Source organism: Nelumbo lutea, chromosome 1 (genome assembly GCF_056320005.1).
Source record: "Nelumbo lutea isolate HS-2025 chromosome 1, American lotus-T2T, whole genome shotgun sequence".
Taxonomy (NCBI): domain Eukaryota; kingdom Viridiplantae; phylum Streptophyta; class Magnoliopsida; order Proteales; family Nelumbonaceae; genus Nelumbo; species Nelumbo lutea.
Window position 1 is genome coordinate 57602344 of NC_142684.1, and position 20877 is coordinate 57623220.

General features: G+C 36.2%; 1 protein-coding gene across 2 annotated transcripts in view; it reads left to right on the forward strand.

Moving 5' to 3' along the window:
• The window catches only part of LOC148874694 (GPI transamidase component PIG-S-like protein), a 63308-nt gene that overhangs the window by 22153 nt on the left and 20278 nt on the right, over nt 1-20877 (forward strand). For both annotated transcript variants that reach the window (XR_016105647.1, XM_088966353.1), the window contains exons 5-7: nt 2181-2254; nt 2710-2794; nt 11206-11295. Coding sequence is in view for 1 of the 2 variants with exons in the window: in XM_088966353.1 (XP_088822479.1) it covers nt 2181-2254; nt 2710-2794; nt 11206-11295 (249 nt within the window). In the remaining variant the exon portion in view is untranslated. The remainder of the gene's footprint in view (nt 1-2180; nt 2255-2709; nt 2795-11205; nt 11296-20877) is intronic.

The window sequence follows — 20877 nt, forward strand, 5'->3', positions numbered from 1 at the left end:
CGGTGTTTTACACTAATGTAGTAAAGTTGCTAGCGTATTCTCTTAGTAAGGGAAGATTTATAGTTTCATTTATAATTAAGCTTAAACTTTCTAATAAAACATTTGACTGAGCATTGGTCTCATTACAACTTTTCAATATTTTCTTTCTTTTTTCATCTTATGTCTGTTATCTTCTTTCTACAAATTGTAGGTGACTTTTCAACTTGGTAGCAGGGCCTACAAGTCATTTCTATAGTTAGTTCTTTCCTTTTTGGTTGACTGGTAATCAATCAGAAATTTTATTCATTATTGGAAAAATGTAATGTGAATAAAGTCCATGCCAGGCACCCTTTGATTGAAAATTAGGCTGGCCCCTGCCACCTAACCCCAAGCTTTCCTACATTTTTGTATGCCACTAAGAATACCTCTTTGATTGGACAATTCCCCCATACAATTGATTCCTATATACCTTGTTCAGCAAAGCCAAGGTGTCAACCGGATTATTAGTCAATCATTGGGTTCAAGTAAACCTTATACTCATCTGTGTAGTGATCCACCTTGCTTCCCTTAAGGGATGTCTATACATCCATAGACTGGGCTGTCATTTGGGAATCATTTCACCACCACTTAGAGTCCCCCTCCATAATTATGCTGCTGTAATTGAAAGAATAGCCCAATCCGAGATATTGCATTAAGGCTAGAAGTTCTGCTATAATGGAATTGCATTAGTCTAACGGTCCTGAGATTTTTTTATGATAAAAAATATAGGAAAATTTTATTAAAATAGAAAAAGAGAATACAAAGGAAGGTGACCAGCAGTCACCTGTCAGGAGAAAGAAACAAACTTCATTTCCAGAACTAGCCCCAATCCCCAAAAAACCAAAACCAAACCAACCACAAAACCAAAGAAACAGACACCAATAGAAACAACCAACTCCCAGTCTCCCACTAAACTAAACAAGACTCGCATAACATTCTACAACAAAAGAACATAAATGATCAAACTCTGATGACTTAAATAGGGACCTCTTTGCTTCTCCTGAGAAAAAAATTATTTTGTGTCCTGCGTCATCATGGAATACACCTCCAATTCCTGAAGTTTCTGGGTTTCTGATACTCTAAATCTATCAAAGTTGAATTTGATATGGTTCAAATAGCTTTTTCCTTTTTTTCCTCCAAAACTGATTGACAGATTGAGGAATAAAGCTGATATCACCATGTCGTACAATGTATGAATGGTTCTCTTGATGATGGAAAATACCACAACCACTTGATAGAGGAGTACTATAGATGTTAAAATCATTTTTCATGATTTATTGTGAAGGTTATAGCATTTTTTAAAATTTTTCTAGAGAATAAAAAATATCCATATCTGAGTTTCTGGACTGTGCTGCACCAAGGAGGCAAGGACCGAATGACTTAGCTGCATGTCATTTGGTCTGTGGTACTTAGTCAAAGAGTCTGGAGCCTGGAAATGTTCTTGCTTTGTTTGGAGCAGTATTAGAGTTCTAGGAAGTGTTTTTATTTTTCTATTTTACTGTCAGCCATGAAATTCTCCAGTTTTTGGAATGTTGATGGTGTGAACAACATTGTGTGTGCTGCTGATAAGTCAGATTACTTTCTAGTTCTATTCCAGAGAACTGTATTTTTGAGTTTCTTTGTAGGCTGAACCCTGAGCATAAAATGGTGCATGTGTACATTACTAATAAAACTTTTGAATGAGGTGTGGGCCTCCTTAAAACCTTTCAGTTTTTTCTTTTTCTACTCTTCTCATGCTTGCCCTATGTAAATTTCAACTGGATGCATAATTTTTTATGGGACAAAGGTGACTAACTAGCATAAAGCTGAAAAAGGGAAAATGTTCACACCTTCAAAGCAATGTTGGTTGCTATATTTTAGCATGTAGTGAGTGTTTGGTCTATGACCATCTTTTGTTTGTCTTCTAAGTTGGTCTTTTGTAGTTTGGTATCATTTCATAAAGCTCCTCATTAAGTCTCCAATCTATAATGCAATATAAAACACTAAGGGGCTTGTCTTACCTAAATTCATCATGGATACTGAAAGTTTCAGCGTCCACAGTGGTGGTTCCTTTAATGGAAAATACATGCCATTACCATTTTGCTGTTAATTTGACCTTATCATTTTTTTTTTATCTTGGAGTATTTTGAATGAACACAAACTAACAATCGGGAATCTAACAGGTGAATTCAAATGAATGGCACTTGGATACTTCTACTGCAGCTGGTGGGCGGTCAAAAATCTTGCAATTTGTGATGTATATTCTTTCACTCATTGTTCTACGCCTGGGTCTATCTTTATTTTATTCTATTCTCAATTTTGGAGTTATTGTTACAATATGGTCATATCACATATGCCTGTGAATTGAATTGAAAACTTTATTTTATTCAAACCCTTGTGACCATGTTAATACATGTTTAGTCGAACTCCTTGTCCTATCAATTCAAATAGTTCTAACGATCTTAAGAATGACATTTCCATATCCCTCTATACTCGAGCTTTAGAATTGAGATGTTAAAAGAAACAAACCCTGTCTACTTAATTATTGTGTGCTGTTCATATATTGGTTTAGAAATGTTAGTTACTTGAATATTTGAACTCCTGATAGAAATTTCTGATCCATAGTAACTTATAGCATCAAATACATACAATAAAACAACCCATGGTAATTAACACCATATAACATCGACTTGTCTTTCTTCATATCTCTAGATACATACCATCTGCAAAGGAGTGCCCTCTTCTTCTACAACTTCCAAATGGAGAAATTTCGACAACAAATGGATTTATATCTCCAGTGAGTTATTCATTACCATTATAGACTTTTATTATCATTTTTTATTGGTAACTGATATCTTTATTTAGTCATGGGAGAAAAATAATGGTAGTTTACGTCAGTGATTTAAAAGGCGTGCCTAGGCGCATAGGTGAGGCGCATTTTAGGGTAGGCGCCTCGCCTAGGTCCTAGGTGCAGCACTTTCAAACTGTATATATATATATATATATATATATATATATATATATATATATATATATTTTACTTTTTTGAACCTAGCAGCTGGGCCGGGGGCTCCGTTCCCGATATAATTTTAATTGCCTTGTAAGAAGATGTTTTATTAAGATGAATGGATGAACAACATTAGCAAATATTGGGTTGCCTTGAGGGGTGTGGCACAAAGGTGACTCGTAGAATTGGGAATGTAATATGTTTTTACATCACATTAGCTACTTGAAGTAATGCAGTTGAGGAAAAAAGAGATTGTGGGCTTTATATGCTTGAAAATGTTTTGTTTGATTTTATTTTTAAATTTTCATTTGAATATGCTTTACATGTCATGTTTATGTATTTTAATTTTAGATAATATGATTTTTAAACCATTAATTTTAAAATTTAAGTTTATATTTCTTGTTACTATTATGTTTAATATTTTGTTTGCATTTTTTGAAATTTGACCTTTTTTTTATTTTTAGCATTTTTTTTTGTATTTTTACGCCTTGCTTCAAAAAGGCGTGTGCCGCGCCTTGCGCCTCTTGCCTCGGGCGCAAATTGGCCCTTGCGCTTTTTTTGTGCCTTGTGCTTTTAAAACAATGGTTTATGTGGTCATATGCTCTTATGATCCTTGAAATTTAAGGTAAGCCCGTGCTGCCTAGCCCCAGTTTCTCATGTTTTATTATTATTTTATTTTATTCTTTTTTTTTCTTACAACACTTAACCCTTAGAAAAGACATTCCCCCGTTGTAGTATGATCTCTTTTTACACCTTGCCTACTTAGTGCACCAGCAAAGCTGTTTGCTGTCCTTTGGACCTATGAGAAAGATGCTGCTAAGTCTTTCAGTTCCCTTGTGAAGTTGTGCAGAGAGATCATACTACTTAGTGTATCAGCAAAGCTGTCAATTAGTAAGTAGTCTTTTAGTTTGCTGTTTGCTGTCCTCTCCCTGTCCTGAATTGGCCCATACACATTTGAAATCAACACCTTGATTTTTGAGGGAATACGTTCTACCACAGAATCAGAAAATTATCCTGCTGAAAAATCCACTAACTTTAGCAGGATCTAAATTCCAAATTGAAACCAGACTTCCAGAAAGGCCCTCTGAACCTTTACAAACCCAGACCCTATTTCTAGGGCCCCAAATATCGTTGATAACTTTCCAGACTACCTCTTCAATCTTTGACTTTTGCAACAACAACATCTCAATTCTAAAGCTCCTGACGAGATTCCTCACTACCTCCCTTCTTTCTCTCAAGCCTCTTATGATCCAGCAACAGATTCTCATGACTGACTTTCCTTTTTTTATTTTGTTTTTCACTAATCTTCCTCTTATTTGATACTAGACCTTTTCTTTTTCTTTTTCTTTTTTTTTTTTTTCTTTCAGACTCTAGAATCCCTGATCGTTTCTTCCTGAATCAAGTTCTTCTTCTCCTCTTTCCTTCTTCGTCCACTTCCTTAAAAGCTTCCCTAGCAAATTCTTCACCCCCTAAGAACAAACCCAGAATTTTACCAACTTTAACCTCCACATCAATAACTTTCTCTAGATCCCCACCCTGACAAACCTGATGTGTTTTGTCTATTGGCACCAACTCCTGATCCTTCCCTTCTTCCCCTTCTTCCTTGTCCTCTAAAGGCTTCATCCTGTAATTTCTTCTTTGGTAAACCTGTTTTCTTTCAATCTCCCCAACCTCCTCCCCACCTTCTTCCTCCTCTCTCATCACCCCAATCTCTTTGTTGCTGATTTCTAATTCTTCTTCCTCCCCCTTCAACTCTTTGGAATTCTTCTCTCCCAAATCTTTAACAGGTCGAGGCCTTTCTCTTCCCTCAGACCCCACCACGCTACACACCTCCCTTCCTCCCTCACTTTCCTTCATCATCTTCTCTATAAACCTTTCCCCTTGTTCTTCATTCTTCTTTACTTCTCCCTTCCCACCCTTCTGGCAGTTCTCAACTTCCTCCTCCCCACAAGATTCAGAGTCAAATTTACCTACCTAAGAACCGTAAACCTGGTTCGCTTTGACCAATCACCCACAAGAATCCTCCAGAACTTGGGTTCGAATCTCCTCACTATAGTCCTTACAATTCCTGGGGAATTTTCCGCTGCCGCTGGACTCCTTTGATGGAGGAAGTGCCGCAGATTCTCCACCATTGCTTATGACCTTCTTTCCTCTCTCCCTCTTTATCTTCTCCTCTCTCCCCTTGCTTCCGATCTTCAATCCACTGTGACTTCCTTCTCTTAGCTGATGGAAATCCTTCCCCCACCTGAACTCTTTAACTGCTTGTCCCCCTCTCCATCGCTATACCCATACCCAGTTGTGCAGCATACAAAGCCATATGCTGTCTTTTTCTTCCTAATATGGTGTATGACTCAAACCGGTTTTCTCTGAGCTCTAGGCTGCACATCCTCCTCATCTTCAAATACTTCTGCCTCTACAGCTTTCTTTGCAATTTCCGAACGATTCAGTTTTCCCCTCTCAAAATTTTGAGCTTCAAAAATTTTATGAAAAGCTTTTCCTTTTTTACCCCTGACTATTCCGAATTGGACATTTGTGTCCCTCTCTAGTCCTCTGGTCGACGTTTTGTTTCCTTTCTTTCCCTTTCTCTCCTCTCCCAACCCTGACTGTTCATCTCCTTCAATCTTCTCCAACCTTTCATCATCTTCTCCCCTTATTCTGTCGAGCTCCCCCCCCATAATCCCCTGCATAGAAAAGATCCAAAAGCACCAGAACCTTCCTCGCATCCTTTGTCTCTATCAGTATTCTGGCGAATTGCAATTGGTCCCACACTTGGTTTCTGAAAGCAACTCTTCTGAATTTGCCTAAAGCATCTCCAATCACTATGAAGGATTCAGAACTCCATGCATGCAGTGGAATACCATACAAATCAATCCAAACCAAATCTACTCCTTCGGAAAGCTTTGTTAACAACGGAGACCATTTATCCAGCCGCAAGTTAGGAAAATTACTTCCTCCAAATCTCTCCCACTCTAGAAACCTGTCCACTTCTTTTTCACTGCAGAAACTAAAAAGTAACTGACCTGCACCTAATCTTCTCACCTCTTCGAAACCATTTCTATACCAGTTAGCCGACACCCATCTTTCAACCTCACCTATATCCAGATCAGAACCAATAAAGCTCCCCTAACATGCACCTTTGGAGAAACATCAATCTTTCCTCCAATCTTCCAACATTTTTCACCACCACTCCCCTTTCTACCATTCTAGTCGTCAGAGTCTTTTTTAATTCTGAAAGGTTTGTAATAAAAGGAGGGAGAGGGCCCTCTAGCCAAAAAAAAAAACAATATTTATAATTCCAAGTCATTTCACTATGTACCACAAGTATCATTTACAGCATTTTCAAAAATAGTAATCCTCATTCCAGATGATATGTTGCCACTGATTACTAAAATGGCGACTGTTAAGCACTACTAACTCCTTGTCTGCACCACCTATCCATTGAAAAAAATAAAAAACTTGTGTACACCAGCCCAAAAAATAAGGAGCCCCTCTACCTTCACTATCAAAGGTTTTAACAGTATACTTTTGTTCTCAAATATTCTCTTATTGCGTTCCAACCAGATTCACCAACAAATGGCTGCTTGTATCAACTTCCATAGACTTCTTTTTTTCCCCTTTTGCTTAAAATTCAGTGTAACATAGAGAAGATCATCTCTAGATCTTCTGGAACTATCCATTGATTCCCAAATAGCTTCAAAAAATGGATCCATATGCCATAGGACAGATTACAATGAGTCAGAAAATGGTTGACAATCTCTTCCACCATTCCACATAGGAACATAGTTGTCAAGGCACCTAGGCAACAACAGGGCACCCAGGCGCCTAGGCACCTAGGCAGGTGCCTAGGCAATGGAATCTGAAAGTATAAAATTTAAAGATCCCTAGCCTACTCCTAAGTTATTTTATTAGTTTTTTATACTAACCAACATACCTGTATACTTCCTATTAGCAATATAATCATTCAAATAAGTAACTAAGTACAAATTTCACATAAAAACATAAAATTCCATCATATATACATCATTTAAATATATTAGTTTCAATGTTCAATAACCCTTATCAGGCCAACAAAAAAGGTTGTTCCCAAAAAATATTTCTTAAAAAAAAGAAAATAAAAAAAACATTAGTAAGAGGACTTGGACTGTGTTTAAGGGGGTGGAGGCACTGTTTCAGGCCAATAAAAAGGTTGAATGCAGTGAAAAAGGAGAGAAAAATAAGGGGACGGAGCCCCTGTTTCATTCCAAAATAAATATTAATAAAAAATAGTGCAAAAATACAGGAAAAAAGTTTAGAAAGTTGAGGTGTAGGTGTAGCGCTGTTTAAGAAGGGTGCAGAGCCCCTGTTTCATCCCCAAAAGTATTTAAAAAAGTAAGAAAATAAAATACAGAAGTAACAGGACGATTTGAAGGAGGAGGGGGTGGCACCCCTGTTTTGTCCCCAATAATATTTCTTAAAAGAAAGTTAAAAAAAAAATACAGGAGCACAAAATGACTGACAGTTTAAAAATTATCTTGGCATTGGGCGAGGTGACCTCTAAAAATCGCTTAGTCTTTTAGGTGCCTTGACAACTATGCATAGGAAGCATTGCTTCTCCAACACCAAATCTTTTGACAGGAAGTGGTCAATTGTTAGAATTTTGTCCAAAATTACAGTCCATAAGAAGAAGAAAACTTTGGTTGGGGAACCTGTCCTCCATATCCATTTCCCAGGGTTACTTTCTTCTTGTTTCACAACCAATACATTATAGAAGGATTTGACAAGAGCACCCAAGAGTTATCAGGATTTGAAGAATGAGAAGAAAACTATGACTCTCAAGCCTATCTCCAACTCTTTCCATCATCAACCAGCAACATCCTCTTTTTCCTGCAACTTAAAATCTTTCTCTCTACTTTTGTAACTATCAGCATATAAGCCCCAATTGATGCAAAAATGCCTGCCTCACAAAGTTCTTAAGTTGGTTTGCCACCATCCCGATCCAAGGTTTAAAATATCGATGTCTGTGGAAATGTTGGTCGTCCAAATATAAGAAACATGTTGGGAATGTCAGAAATATCATATGGAAATATTGTAAAAATTATAGACGTGGTGATTCATAAAAAAATTATAGGCATGGTGGAAACATTGTAAAAATGCAAAATATAGAATGATATTTTATGAAATGATAAAAGAAACATAAGCAAACCTTTCTTAACTTATTATCCTGTTCCAAATCATTAAACAAAGCTATTCAGAAAAAAAAACATTAAACAAAGCTTACACAAGCAAAAACTAATATTTAACTTTATGTTTGAAATGAATATTATTGAGCTAGCTCAAGGTGATAATCATGTAAGTTAGATAGGCAATAACATTATTACACCACATATCTACAATACTGACCAACTTATGTTATAATACTATCTCTTGTACTTGACATAGTGCTAGTAGTGTTCACTGGAGATGTCAATTCCAGTAAAATTTCATGTCACTACCCATGGTAGTGGAAATGGAAATATGTTGTGGAAACCATCTCTTGTACTCCATATAGTGCTGGTAGTGTGGAAATATGTCATGGAAATGGAAATCATGTAAGGTAGGCAAGCAATAACATTGTTACACCACATATCTACTATAGTGACCATGTTATAATACTTTCTCTTGTACTCAACATAGTGCTAGTAGTGTTCATTGGAGAATATGCCAATTCCAGTAAAATTTCATGTCACTACCCATGGAAGTGGAAATGAAATATGTCGTGGAAACTATCTCTTGTACTCCACTGGTAGTGTTCATTGGGGAATATTTTGATTCTGGTAAAATTTCGTGTCATTACCCATAGAAATGGAAATATATTAGGGAAATTAAGGACATTTTAAACCATGCCCGATCTTGCCTCCTACCAAATTACAAAGATGATGAAAACACATCTTGATCGTGATGATCATAGTCACCGCACCAACTAATGAATCTATGCTAACCTGAGCTCCTACCCTTACCAATCTCAAAAGAACCCTCTAAGTACATAGACTTTGATTATTAACTAGTAGAAGGGCACACGCTACACACATGTATATAATGTGAAAATATATAGAATAGTAAAAGTTATTAATATGAAAAAAATAATTTTTTAAAATAAAACCAAGAGGAAAAGTCACATTATGAAAAAATAATTTTTATCCGTAATCCTATTTTACGAAGATTATTACAAGTTGAAAGAATAATTGATTACATGACAATTGCTCTAACCAATAATTATCAATAATATGCAAAAAACAACAAAATCTAGAGAGTGGATAATTACTTTCGCTATATTAAAAAAATAATGTTATAATAAAGTAAAAATAAAATTTAATAATGAGTTGGGCAAGCATTATTGTCTTTTGCTTTTTACTTTCTAGTCGAATTTTCTCTTGGCAACTACAAAGGCAGAGCTGGTGTCACTTGAGATTAAATAAGAATAGCAATATACACAATGAGAGATAAAGTATTGGTACATTGACTGATTTGAACCTAGTATGTGTTGGAGGTTGAGGCTTAGCTTTTAACAAAAAAAAAGTTTAAATAGTGCTGGAAATGACAAAAAAAGGTCTCATGCTTAGAGGCAATATAGTAATTATTATACAAAGAAATAAAAACGTTGTTTCTATGGGAAATTAGCAATATAGTAATGATTATCCATTGTCACCCTCTTTTCTCTAGAAAATTACCAAAACATTGTTCTCTTCTTACAACCATTTAGATAAAAAATTGTCAATATTAATGCCAAGCTTGCCATGTATAGATTCTTAGACAAATTTCCCTTGATTTTTATTTTTTATTATATAAATATAAAAATCAATAACAATAAAATTTTGAGAAATCATGAAATAATCAATAAAGGGCACCGTCATGAAGGGTATTGACAAAATAATAATTTGTTGGCTTGTTGATAGCCCTAAATATTGAGCTCGAGGAGAGAGAAAGGTATTAAGAGAGTATTAATTGGGATGGTTTTGAGTCTAATTTTTGTTGGTAAATTTCTTCTAAATAATTAAGTAATTTAGTAAATCAAATAAATAAGAGTTTATAGATAACAATTAATTTAATTTAATAAAATAAATGAACAAACAAAATAAAACTTTATTGGCACGAGACTAGTAGAGGCTATCCTAAACCAGACTCGACCCTTTAATAGCCCTAAATATTGGGCATAGGGAGGATTGAGAGTGGGATAGATAAATAAATAAATAAATAATTCATTTAATTTAACAAAATAAATAAATAAAGTTTATATATTATTGGTATAGGATTGGTACAAGTTATCCTAAACTAGACTTGACCTATTGATAGATCTAAATATTGGGCTCTAGAGTATTAATCGAGATGGTTTTGGGTTATTTTTTTCTACTAATAATAATTTGTTAGTAATTATTTGTAAATAAATAAATAATTTAGTAAATTAAATAGATAAAATTTTATAAAGAATAATTTATTTAATTTAATCAGATAAATAAATGAATAAATAAAAATTTATTGGGATAGGACAAGTACAGGCTATCCTAAACCAGACACGACCCACTGGTAACCCTAAAAATTGGGCTAATAATAACTTGCCAGTAAATTATTTCTAAATAAATAATTTAATAAATTATATAAATAAAATTTCATAGACAATAATTTATTTAATTTAGTAAAATAAAAAATGAATAAATAAATGTTTATTAGGATGGGGTTGGTACAGGCTACCCCGAACCAGACCTGACCAATTGACAATCTTGAATATTGGCCTCAAGAGAGAGAGAGAGAGAGATTACTTTCATTGTTTTTGATTTATTTGGTGGCATGACCATAAATACTTAGATATTCAGTAATAAATATGACAGGGGGAGAAAGTATCATGATTACATTTGTCTTATATGATGGCATTATTGTAAATAATTAGAAATTTAGTAGCACATTATATAGATAGATGTATAGATACTTGATAGAGAACAAATTTTAGAAATTTATAAGGGAAAAATTGGAAAACAAAAGTTACATCATGGATGAAAAGAGAGATAATGAAACTCTTTTATTATAGGTATATATGGTGTTTTTCTTATCATCTTTTTTTTATGAATATTTTTCTGATCAGCTATCAGTAATGGTATATTGATTAATATTTGCACCAATAATGGTATATTGACTAATATTTGCATCTTGACATCTTCATATAACTAAATTATAGCATTGGCATATTGTAGATGTGGGGAGGTGTTGTTGTCTGGAACTCTCCAAATTGTCTGAAGGATCAAGAAAGTGGGAATCATACCATACGCACAATATCCACACAGGTCAGATATCTAACCATCTTTTAAATAATTTTTGAATATCTTTCATTATCTGGTTTAGTATAAAACTCTTGGGCTGCCAAGCGTGAGAACATGAGTTCATGTCTGAGAGCAGTTACTTTATGCAAGAAAAAAAAGAAAGAAAAGAAAAGCCAGAGGTTCTATATGTATCGAGTCCACCCCTCCCAAGATGCCAGATGGTTGGGGCCAATATTGGGTAATGGCCTTTTTTATCTTTCATTATCTATGTGTTGATAGAAGATTTGTTTGGTCCAAATTTTATGAAGCATATTAAAGATTTAGGATCCTTCCATAGCCTTTCTTATTTTCATGAATTTTTCATTTCCTATTTTCTCCTACTCTCCTTGCTCTTTATCTAATTGTTGGAATTGGTTCCTTTTGTTGTATGTGTGCATGTATGCATGCATGTTCTTTGGTATTCCATTTTCATTTTTATTTTCCCTTACTCCCTTTGCCTTTCTAGCACCATATTTTGCTATGTTAATGTAAAAAAAAATAAAAAAAGGAAAATAAAAGATTACGAGAAAATTTTGAATGTTCTGGGAATCAGTTAACAATTGCAAGTTGATGTTAATTTGACTATGTGGGCTTCAAAGAACTACACCATTAATTGGAGCAATTTTAGAAGGCCATTAGTGACTGATTGGAATAGTCAGAATCTCTTGACAAAACAATGATAATAGCCAACATGACAAGGGATGGCATTTTATACCAACTACCATGTTTTAAAATGTTTATGTATTCACAATATTTCCATTTCCACGGGTACCAACATGAAACATTATAAGTATACAAACATATTCCCTAGCGCATGACAAAAAATGTTTCCTTTGTTAATTGCATAAATACAAGGTTTTCAATTTACATACGTACATATCATATTTTTTTTTATCAATAACACCATATCATCCAAATAGTTCATTCTAATATACTTTTGTTCTCTTCAAACCCATCGTATTTTCAAGTTTTCATATTTAATGACTTCCTCATTTTTCTATATGAAATATTTTTAATTATACATGACTTAATAAAATATGATTGTTGTCTTAATATTTTTAATTCTTATGAAATGATAAACAATAAAAGCATAAGAAGAATAGTTATATGAAATTATGAATCAGAACTTCTATATCAAACAAAACATGGTGATACAATATTATAATTTTTTAAACTCGTAAAAGTGTAGTTGAATCTGTTTATGGGGATGAAGAAAGGGTAGTTGCTATTTGTTTTAGTTATGGAAGTGTTGAATCTGTTTATAGGGATGTGTGCATAGCTGAGTTAGTAGCTGACCCACATCCTCTGATATCTCCCCACATCCTTAACCAACTCACCATCCAAAGCATTAATCCTATGGTTCAGATCAATAGGAGTATCAACTGGTTTAACTCTTAACTTCACAGTTTCTTGTAGTAGGTCCAATACATCCTCTGAGAAATGAATATCCCATGCTTGGGCCTTGCAACCTTAATCCCTAGAAAATATTTCAATTCTCCTAGGTCCTTATTCTCAAATTCTTGTTGTAGTGACTTCTTGAGTGCATCGATCTCCCTTTGATCATTTCTTGTAACAACTATGTCGTCCACATAGACAATCAATATTGACATCAGTGATTCTCTCCTCTTCACAAAGAGAGTATGATCTAATTGAGTCTGTGTATCCAAGCCAAATCAATGCTCCCCCAAACCTATTGAACCGTGCTCTAGGTGACTGTACCATATAATGATTTTTTTAGCCTGCAGGCTTTTCCCTCACCAACATTCTCATAGAAGCCGGTTAGAATATCCATATATACCTCATGCAAATCACCATTAGGGAAAGCATTTTTACCATCAAGCTAGAAGAGTGGCCATGAGTAAGTAGCTACTAGAGACAAGAGAACCCCACACTGAACTGAACTCAACTTAGCCACTGGTGCAAAGGCCTCTAAATAATCTATACCATAGGCCTATATACCCTTTTGCAACCAACCTTGCCTTGTACCTCTCAATGTTTCCATTGGCTTTGTACTTCACAGTGAACACCCATCTACAACCGTTTCTTTTTCTGTAGGAAGATCAACTATCTCCCATGTCTGATTCTTAAGCAAAGCCTCCATCTTTTTTATAATAGTTGTTCTCCACTTAGGTTTGGAGAGAATTTCACTAGCATTCCTGCGTATAGACACGGAATCCAGTGAAGAAAGGAAGGCACGGTAGGAGGGTGAAAGGGCACTATAGGACAGAGGGTTTGAAATGTAATGGGCTGTACAGTTCCTCTTTCCCTTGTGGAGCTCAAGATCAGTTGTTATCAGTGCAGTTTGTACAAGAGAGGACACAGCATATTTAGGGTGTCTCCTTAGGGTGATGACACCAAGAAAGAACTATTTATATTAAAGAATGTAAAGAGATACTTCTATCCTTATAATACAATTAAGTTATGTACAAGAAATAAAGAATAGAAAATTACTAATACAATAGGAAAGTAAAATTACTGTTCAGCCCTCACTATCACTATCTCCACACTCCCCCTCAAATTGATGAAGGGGCACCAACATCAATTTGCCCATGAGAAAGGAATGTCGGGCCCTAGTCATAGCCTTTGTGAAAATTTCAGAGAGTTGAAGATTAGATGATACATGGGGCAATGAAGTGCAGCTAGAAGTGAGGAGATCCCGTATAAAATGACAATCCAGCTCAATGTGCTTCGTCCATTCATGGAAGACAGGATTAGAAGCAATTTTGATTGCACTTAGATTGTCAACCAATAAAGGAACAGGAGAGGACTAAGCAACATTCAAATCATGTAGAAGAGACTGGAGCCAGATAATCTCACCGCATACTGAGGGCATAACCCTATATTCTGCTTTTGTGGATGACTTAGAAACATTTTGTTGCTTCGTCCATTTCCATGAGATAAGAGAATCACCCAGAAATATGCACCACCTAGTAGTATATCTTTTGGTGTCTGGACAACTAGCCCAGTCAGCATCTGCTTACGTAGAGAGTTGAAGTGAAGAGGTGGATGGGAAAAACACACCATAAGATATTGTTCCACAAATATATCTGATGATACGCTGGTGTACAACTGTCATGTGAGTTGTCTGGGTGAGTCATTGTAAGATATATAAGGTGCCCACAAGCTGATGATAAACAGGGCAGAGCTAGAAAATTTTCATGAGGGGGGCCAAAACCCAAGGTGGATTGGGGGGGGGGGGGTAAATATGGATGGTCATAGGGGGGCCAACCATAGTTTTCAAGGTGCCAAGGCAAGGCTAGGCGACAGGGGCGCCTAGTCGCCTAGGCGATGGATCTTTTATCAAGTAAAAACATGCATCCTAGGGTAGTTCCCTAGGTTCCATAATCATATTTCCTTAATAAATATCCATAATTTTCATAAGAAAAGTATATAAACTTCATGTTAAAGTATAGAAAATCAACATATTCCAACATATTCATGAGAAGAAAAAGAAGAAAGAAAAGAAATTTCAAAAAAATATAGGGGCTGAACCCCTATTTCTGTTATAGGAAAAGAAGAAAAGAAAAGGTGGAAGAAGAAGAAGAAATTAGTATATAAAAACACAAGATTAGTAAAGAAAAAGAATAAAATATGTTGGTTGGACAACATTTTGTGTTCTTTCTTACTTATTGGTTCAGGTTTTGAAGTCTTTGAAGGTTCAATACAGCATTTAGCATGTTTGTGTTGATTAAACCCTAACAAATAATAAAATAACAAAAAGAAATTAGTATATAAACACACAAAATGAGTATTTTAGTTTAAAAATGTCTATTTTATAATTATAATCTCAAAAAATTAAGAATATAAAAGTCTGTTATAACACGCTATAGAAAACTGCTTGGCGATTAGGCGAGGCAAGACTCCAAGGGTGCCTTGTCGCCTAGGCATTGCCTTGACAATTATGGGGCCAACCATTTGGAATGGGGGGGGGGGTTTACGTGGAACGGTGTATCACGGATGGGGATTTTTGGACCATAGGAGTTAGGTGGGTTGGGGCTAGGACGAATGAAAGAAAAGAATCTAACACTTCTAGTTAAATGGCCCTGGATATTTTGGTTGTTCTTCTTTCTTTAAAGCTTTGTTGATTTCTATTTAAGTGGTGTTATGGACAATTTGGGGGGAAAGAAACCTAAGACTCTTTGAAGAAAAAAAAAAAGAAATAAAGAAGCATTGATAGAAGGTATTATGGTAAACGTGGCACAATGGGTGAAGTCATTGAATTAATTATCGGACTTTACCTTTGATGATGTAATGAGAAAGTGGGGGATAGTTGCAGCCACTTAATCTTCAAAGAAGAGACTTTTCAGGCATTGGGATGCACCATTGGCTGGGTTTATTAGGTTGAATTTTGATTGCACTAGTTTGGGTAATCCGGGTCCATCTGGATATGGAGGGGTACTAAGGAATGAGAAAGGAGTATTCTTGGGTCTGTATTCAGGACATCTCGGGGCAAGAGATTCCACAACAGCTGAGTTGAGTGCAGTGGTGTTTGGGGTGCAAAAAGCCTTGGAGATAGGGGGGCAAGTAAGCTAATCATTGAAGGCATCATCTGGTTGAAACAAGAGGAAAAGACTCCATGGTGCTTCAGGAACGAAATTAAAAAATTCAGAAGGTTCTCAAGGGATATGCAGGTGATAATTCAATGGGTTCCAAGGGTGGTTAACAGCTTTATTGATCATCTAGCAAAGCAAGGGCTTAATAGAGAGCAGTGTTTTTGGGCTCAGTTGTAACTGTCAAAGAGTGAAGTTTGTAGTTTTGGTTTTTTGGCTAAGCTGTATCAGGGATAGCCGAGCATGCCCAAGAGATGTAATGTTTTTTCTTTGCTAATTTAATGAATTCCTTTTTGTTAACTAATAAAGAAAAAAGGAGTACATCATACACAAATTTTCATAAATTAATCTTTACAATGTTATAGAATTTTCAAAATAAATCCATGTGATATTTTCAATATTTCTTATTTTTAAGTGGTCGACATTTCCATCAAAACCAATATTTTAAACCTTGTTTTCTACACATCTTTCCAATCATAAGCACAACCACCTGCTGGCTACTTGCATGATCCAAATTTGCTTAAGAAAATGGATATCCCCTATAAAATAAGGAATTTAATCATCTTATTATTACAGGTTAACCATGAGAAGCATATATAAAATGTTAGGAGGTGGTGGGCAGATCAAAAGAAGCTTAGTGAAAGAAACTTTGAAAAGAGAAAACCCAGATATAATTATCCTTCAGGAATCTAAAAAGGAAATCATTGATAGGAGACTTATGAACGCAATTTGGGGAATAAGGGATAGAAAATGGACTGTGATGTGTGGCTCATTGTGACACTAGCAAGTGCACTAGCCGTTCAAGTAATAAAGTAGTGAGTGAAGTATCGTTCCCACGAGGATTTAGGAAACAATTACCAATACTAAATTGAGCACTTCTTATCTGATCAACAAATAAATCAAAACTCTAATGAAAGCTAAGAAATCCTAAATTAAAATCTATCTAAATCATTGGCCCAATTGCCTTCAATTCAGGTTAGAAGAGTAAGCAGTAAATGTCAATCTCAGAATTCAGCAATCTATCAATTTGGATCATTCGAATGAATCATGATTGAGCCTTGGTTTGGTGAAACCCCAAGGTCATGAACAGCCTCTCTCAAGTGCATGTTCATCCTATGCATGAGTGATGGTTCTTCTATCTCTAGCAAGAATCTAATCCCCATGCATGCATTTCTTCAAACACTTCTAAGGCATCAATTCAAATCTGAATTGATCACCAACTGAATTGTGCAAGTTATCTCTAACCTTGCACTCAATTCAGTTCTTGAATAGTAGATCTGAATTCCTAGAGTCTCTCTCAAGCACTCTAGGAATTCCAAGCTGTAGATTAATTCGCCCAATCTGAAAATTGCAGATCTGAATTCTCTTTCAAGCAATTCAGATATTGCAATCTCAGATCTGAGAATTCAGATCTGAGTTTTGAAGGTTAGTTGGCCGAATTAATCTACAATCACACCCTTATTCAAGAAACTTCAAATACAATGCATGACCATTTGAATGAATCAAAAAGAATTAGATTGCTGAACTGAAATTTTACAAGCTGAAATACATCAAGGAAGAATGGAAACAAGGAGAAAGAAGAAAGAACATATAACTAAGAAACTGAATTCAAATCAAAAGAGAATGAAACTACAAATGATTTATTACAGAAGTTCTTTGAATCACAAACTCTCAATTCGAACTCACCTTCTTCTTCTAGCTTGCTTGTCTTGAACTTCCTTCAGCCCTTCTTCTTCTTCTTCCTTGCGCCTAGCCTTCTTCTCTTCTCTTCTCTCAAGGTGGCCGAACCTCTAAGAGTGGGAGAGCCTTCCACTCAAGCAATTGAACAACTTTCTCCCCTCCTAGAGGCCTCCTTATATAGTTTTTCAAGGGGACTCTTGCCCCTTCTTGAAGCCTCTAGAATGGGGTGTATTACACCCCTCATGAACCTTCTAGAGTGCTCTCTCCTTCTCTTCAAGAAACTCCTAGAAGTTGCCGCCCCTAGTTCCCTTTGGGCTGCTATTTGGGATACAACTTAGCTTGCTTTTTGAGCTCATGTGGGCTACACTCTAGGCTGTTATTTGGGCTAAAAATGGGCTTTCCTTGCTGGGCCGAATTCTCCTCATAGCTAGGCTTTATTTTCTTGGGTTTTCTCAAGGAATTCACTTGCTCTTTTTGGGCCGAAGTGCTCTCTCTTGCTTCTACGACCGGGCTGGACTGAAATTGGTCTTTTTGAACCTTCTTTTCTTGCCTTTTTCCTTCCTTTTCTTGGATTGATTATCCCTGAACCTATTCTTAGCATTAAGCTAAATTAAGGCAAAATTTAATAAAACCGGCATAAAAAATCCATGCTAAAGTCCTCAAAAATTATAGATAAATTGTAAGTTCATCAGACTGCTGTTCCAGCGGTGGGTTCCATTGGGGGCATCATCCTAGCTTGGAAGGAAAGATGAAATCTCATGTTTGGAGATAGACATAGGTGAGTTCTCAGTCTCGGTCTTGTTCACAAACTTAAAAGATGATTTCAGCTGGATTCTTACCGGAGTATATGGCTCCAACTCTCCCTCTGATAGAGAGATTTTGGGAAGAACTGGATTCCATGCATGCGGAGGAGGATATTCCATGGTGCTTAGCTGGAGACTTCAGCGTCACAAGATTCAGTTTGGAACATTCTATTGGTAGAGCCCCAACAAGAAGTATGAGGAACTTCTCAAAATTCATCTCCAGGCATAATCTGTGTGACCTCCCCCTTACTAATGGACTCTTCACCCGTTCAAATATGCAAGAAAATGTCATAAGCTGCAGACTTGATAGGTTTCTGCTTTCACAGGAGTGGCTGGAAAGATTCCCCAACCTCTGCCAAGAACTTCGCTCCAAATGTACTTCAGACCACTGGCCTATTTTGCTAAACACAGAAAGAATCATTAGAAGAAAGGCACCTTTTAGATTGGAAAAATTCTGGTTATCTCACAAAAATTTCAATAAAAAGATTGCAGAATGGTGGGAAGATTGCAAAGTAGAGGGTTGGGCTGGCTTTAGGCTCCTACAGAAATTAAGAGCTCTAAAGAGAAACCTAAAAGCTTGGAGGAGGGAGGTATTCAAAACTGTTGAAGAAGACAAGAAAAGAGTTCTTACAGAGATCGAGGAGCTGGATAACAAAGAACAAAACGGGACCCTTGATGTTCTAATCAGAAGTATAAGAGCAGATTTGAAAAAGGAATGGGAAGAACTAATCAGAAGAGAAGAAATTTACTGGAGACAAAGACCAAGAGTGAAATGGCTGAAAGAAGGAGACAATAACTCCAGATTTTTTCACACTTATGCCTCGGGAAGGAGCAGGAAAAACTTCATGTCCAAGCTGAAAGTGAACCAGAGGGAAGAGGAAAATCCCGAGAAAATTAAGGAAGCCTTCCTCTCCTTTTTCAACAACCTCTACTCCAGGGATAGCACTAATCAATTCACATTTAGTAGATGGGAAGGCACAACTTTATCAGTTGAAAAAAGGGATTGGTTGGAAAGAAGCTTTGAAGAGGAAGAAGTTAAAAATTCTGTCTTCAGCATGGATGGAGGTAGGGCTCCAGCTCTGGATGGCTTTCCCATCTCTTTCTTCCAGCAGTGTTAGGAAACAGTAAAGTCAGATATTATGGATTTTTTCAGGGAATTCCACTCTTTGGTCATTGTTAACAAAGGCCTTAACTCAACCTTTCTCTGTCTCATCCCAAAGAAAGGGGGAGTCTTGGAAGCAAAAGACTTTAGGAGGTATTTTTCTTATATGCGTGCATGTCTGATCAGGACTCAAAATACAGATCTGAACCCTGTATAATAGGGTTGCAATGGTCAAGATTGCCCAAATTCCTGAGACTACAGGTGTATATAAATTCCTGATCTGTGAGGTTGACCTGGAGTACTAGAAATGTATATAAATTCCTGAGACTCTTCAAGTCACTTTCAATGGTCAGATTGCCCAAATGGAGATGATCACAGTATGCAATATCATCCAATGATGTCCTTGCTTTGGCTTCCATGTTAGTTGCAAAAAAGATTATTTCCTTTTGCAGTTTCCTTGGGTTAAAAGCAGGGGCAGAGCCAGGAAATTTTCATGATGGGAGCCAAAACCTAAAGTGGATTAGGAGTGGGGGTGGGGGGGGATAGATATAAATGGGCCCTTGGGGCTGAGATCCTTGCAGCTCTGGAAGGAATTCAAAGAGCTAGGGAACTAAATATCAGACGCTTGGTTTTGGAAAGTGACTCGAAGGTGGTGATTAGCTGGCTGAAGGAAGAGGACAGTGGCATGTGGAGATATAACAATGAAAAGAAAAAATTCTGTTGGTTGGGCAGACATTGAGATACACTATAGATGGGTGAAGAGGTCCGCCAACTCAATTGCAGATGGGCTGGCCAAGCAGGGGGTGAATAGGGAAGCTATCTTCTGGGCTAATTTCTGATTTCCTATCTTTGTATTCTGTAGTGGGGAGTTGAGTCTTTTTACCTCCCCTTTTGTATCTAAATTTTCACAAATAGTCACATCATTAATAAAGTTTACTGTTTTTGATAAAAAAAAAATTACATGAAAAATTGTATTACTAATAGGGGATTTCTGGATCATAGGGGGGCCATGGCTCCCTCCCTGGCTCTGCCCCTGGTTAAAAGATTTATTGTTTGAAAGCGTGTCTTACCTTATTTGAAGGACAATGAGAAGAAAAGAAATAAGAAAGATGAAGAATGAACTGAATATGCTGGATTGTGTTTGCAATGTTTGCTGTTTCTAAAATTGAATGGAATATGGTAATAGAAGAAAATGGAATGTGAAAGTTGTCCTTGTAACTAAGTAACACAAATTTGACTAAAGCCTGTCACTATGTGACATGCATTATTATTATGGAGATACATGGATCATGTTTCAAGTTTTTCTCTTTTCTTCTCTTCTTATGTACATATAATTCCAGCCCAATGGACGGTTATTTTTGTAGGAGAATTCTGAAGAAACCACTTTGAAACAAGCTGTCTGCTCTCTTCATTTCTTCTCTTGGTTATCATT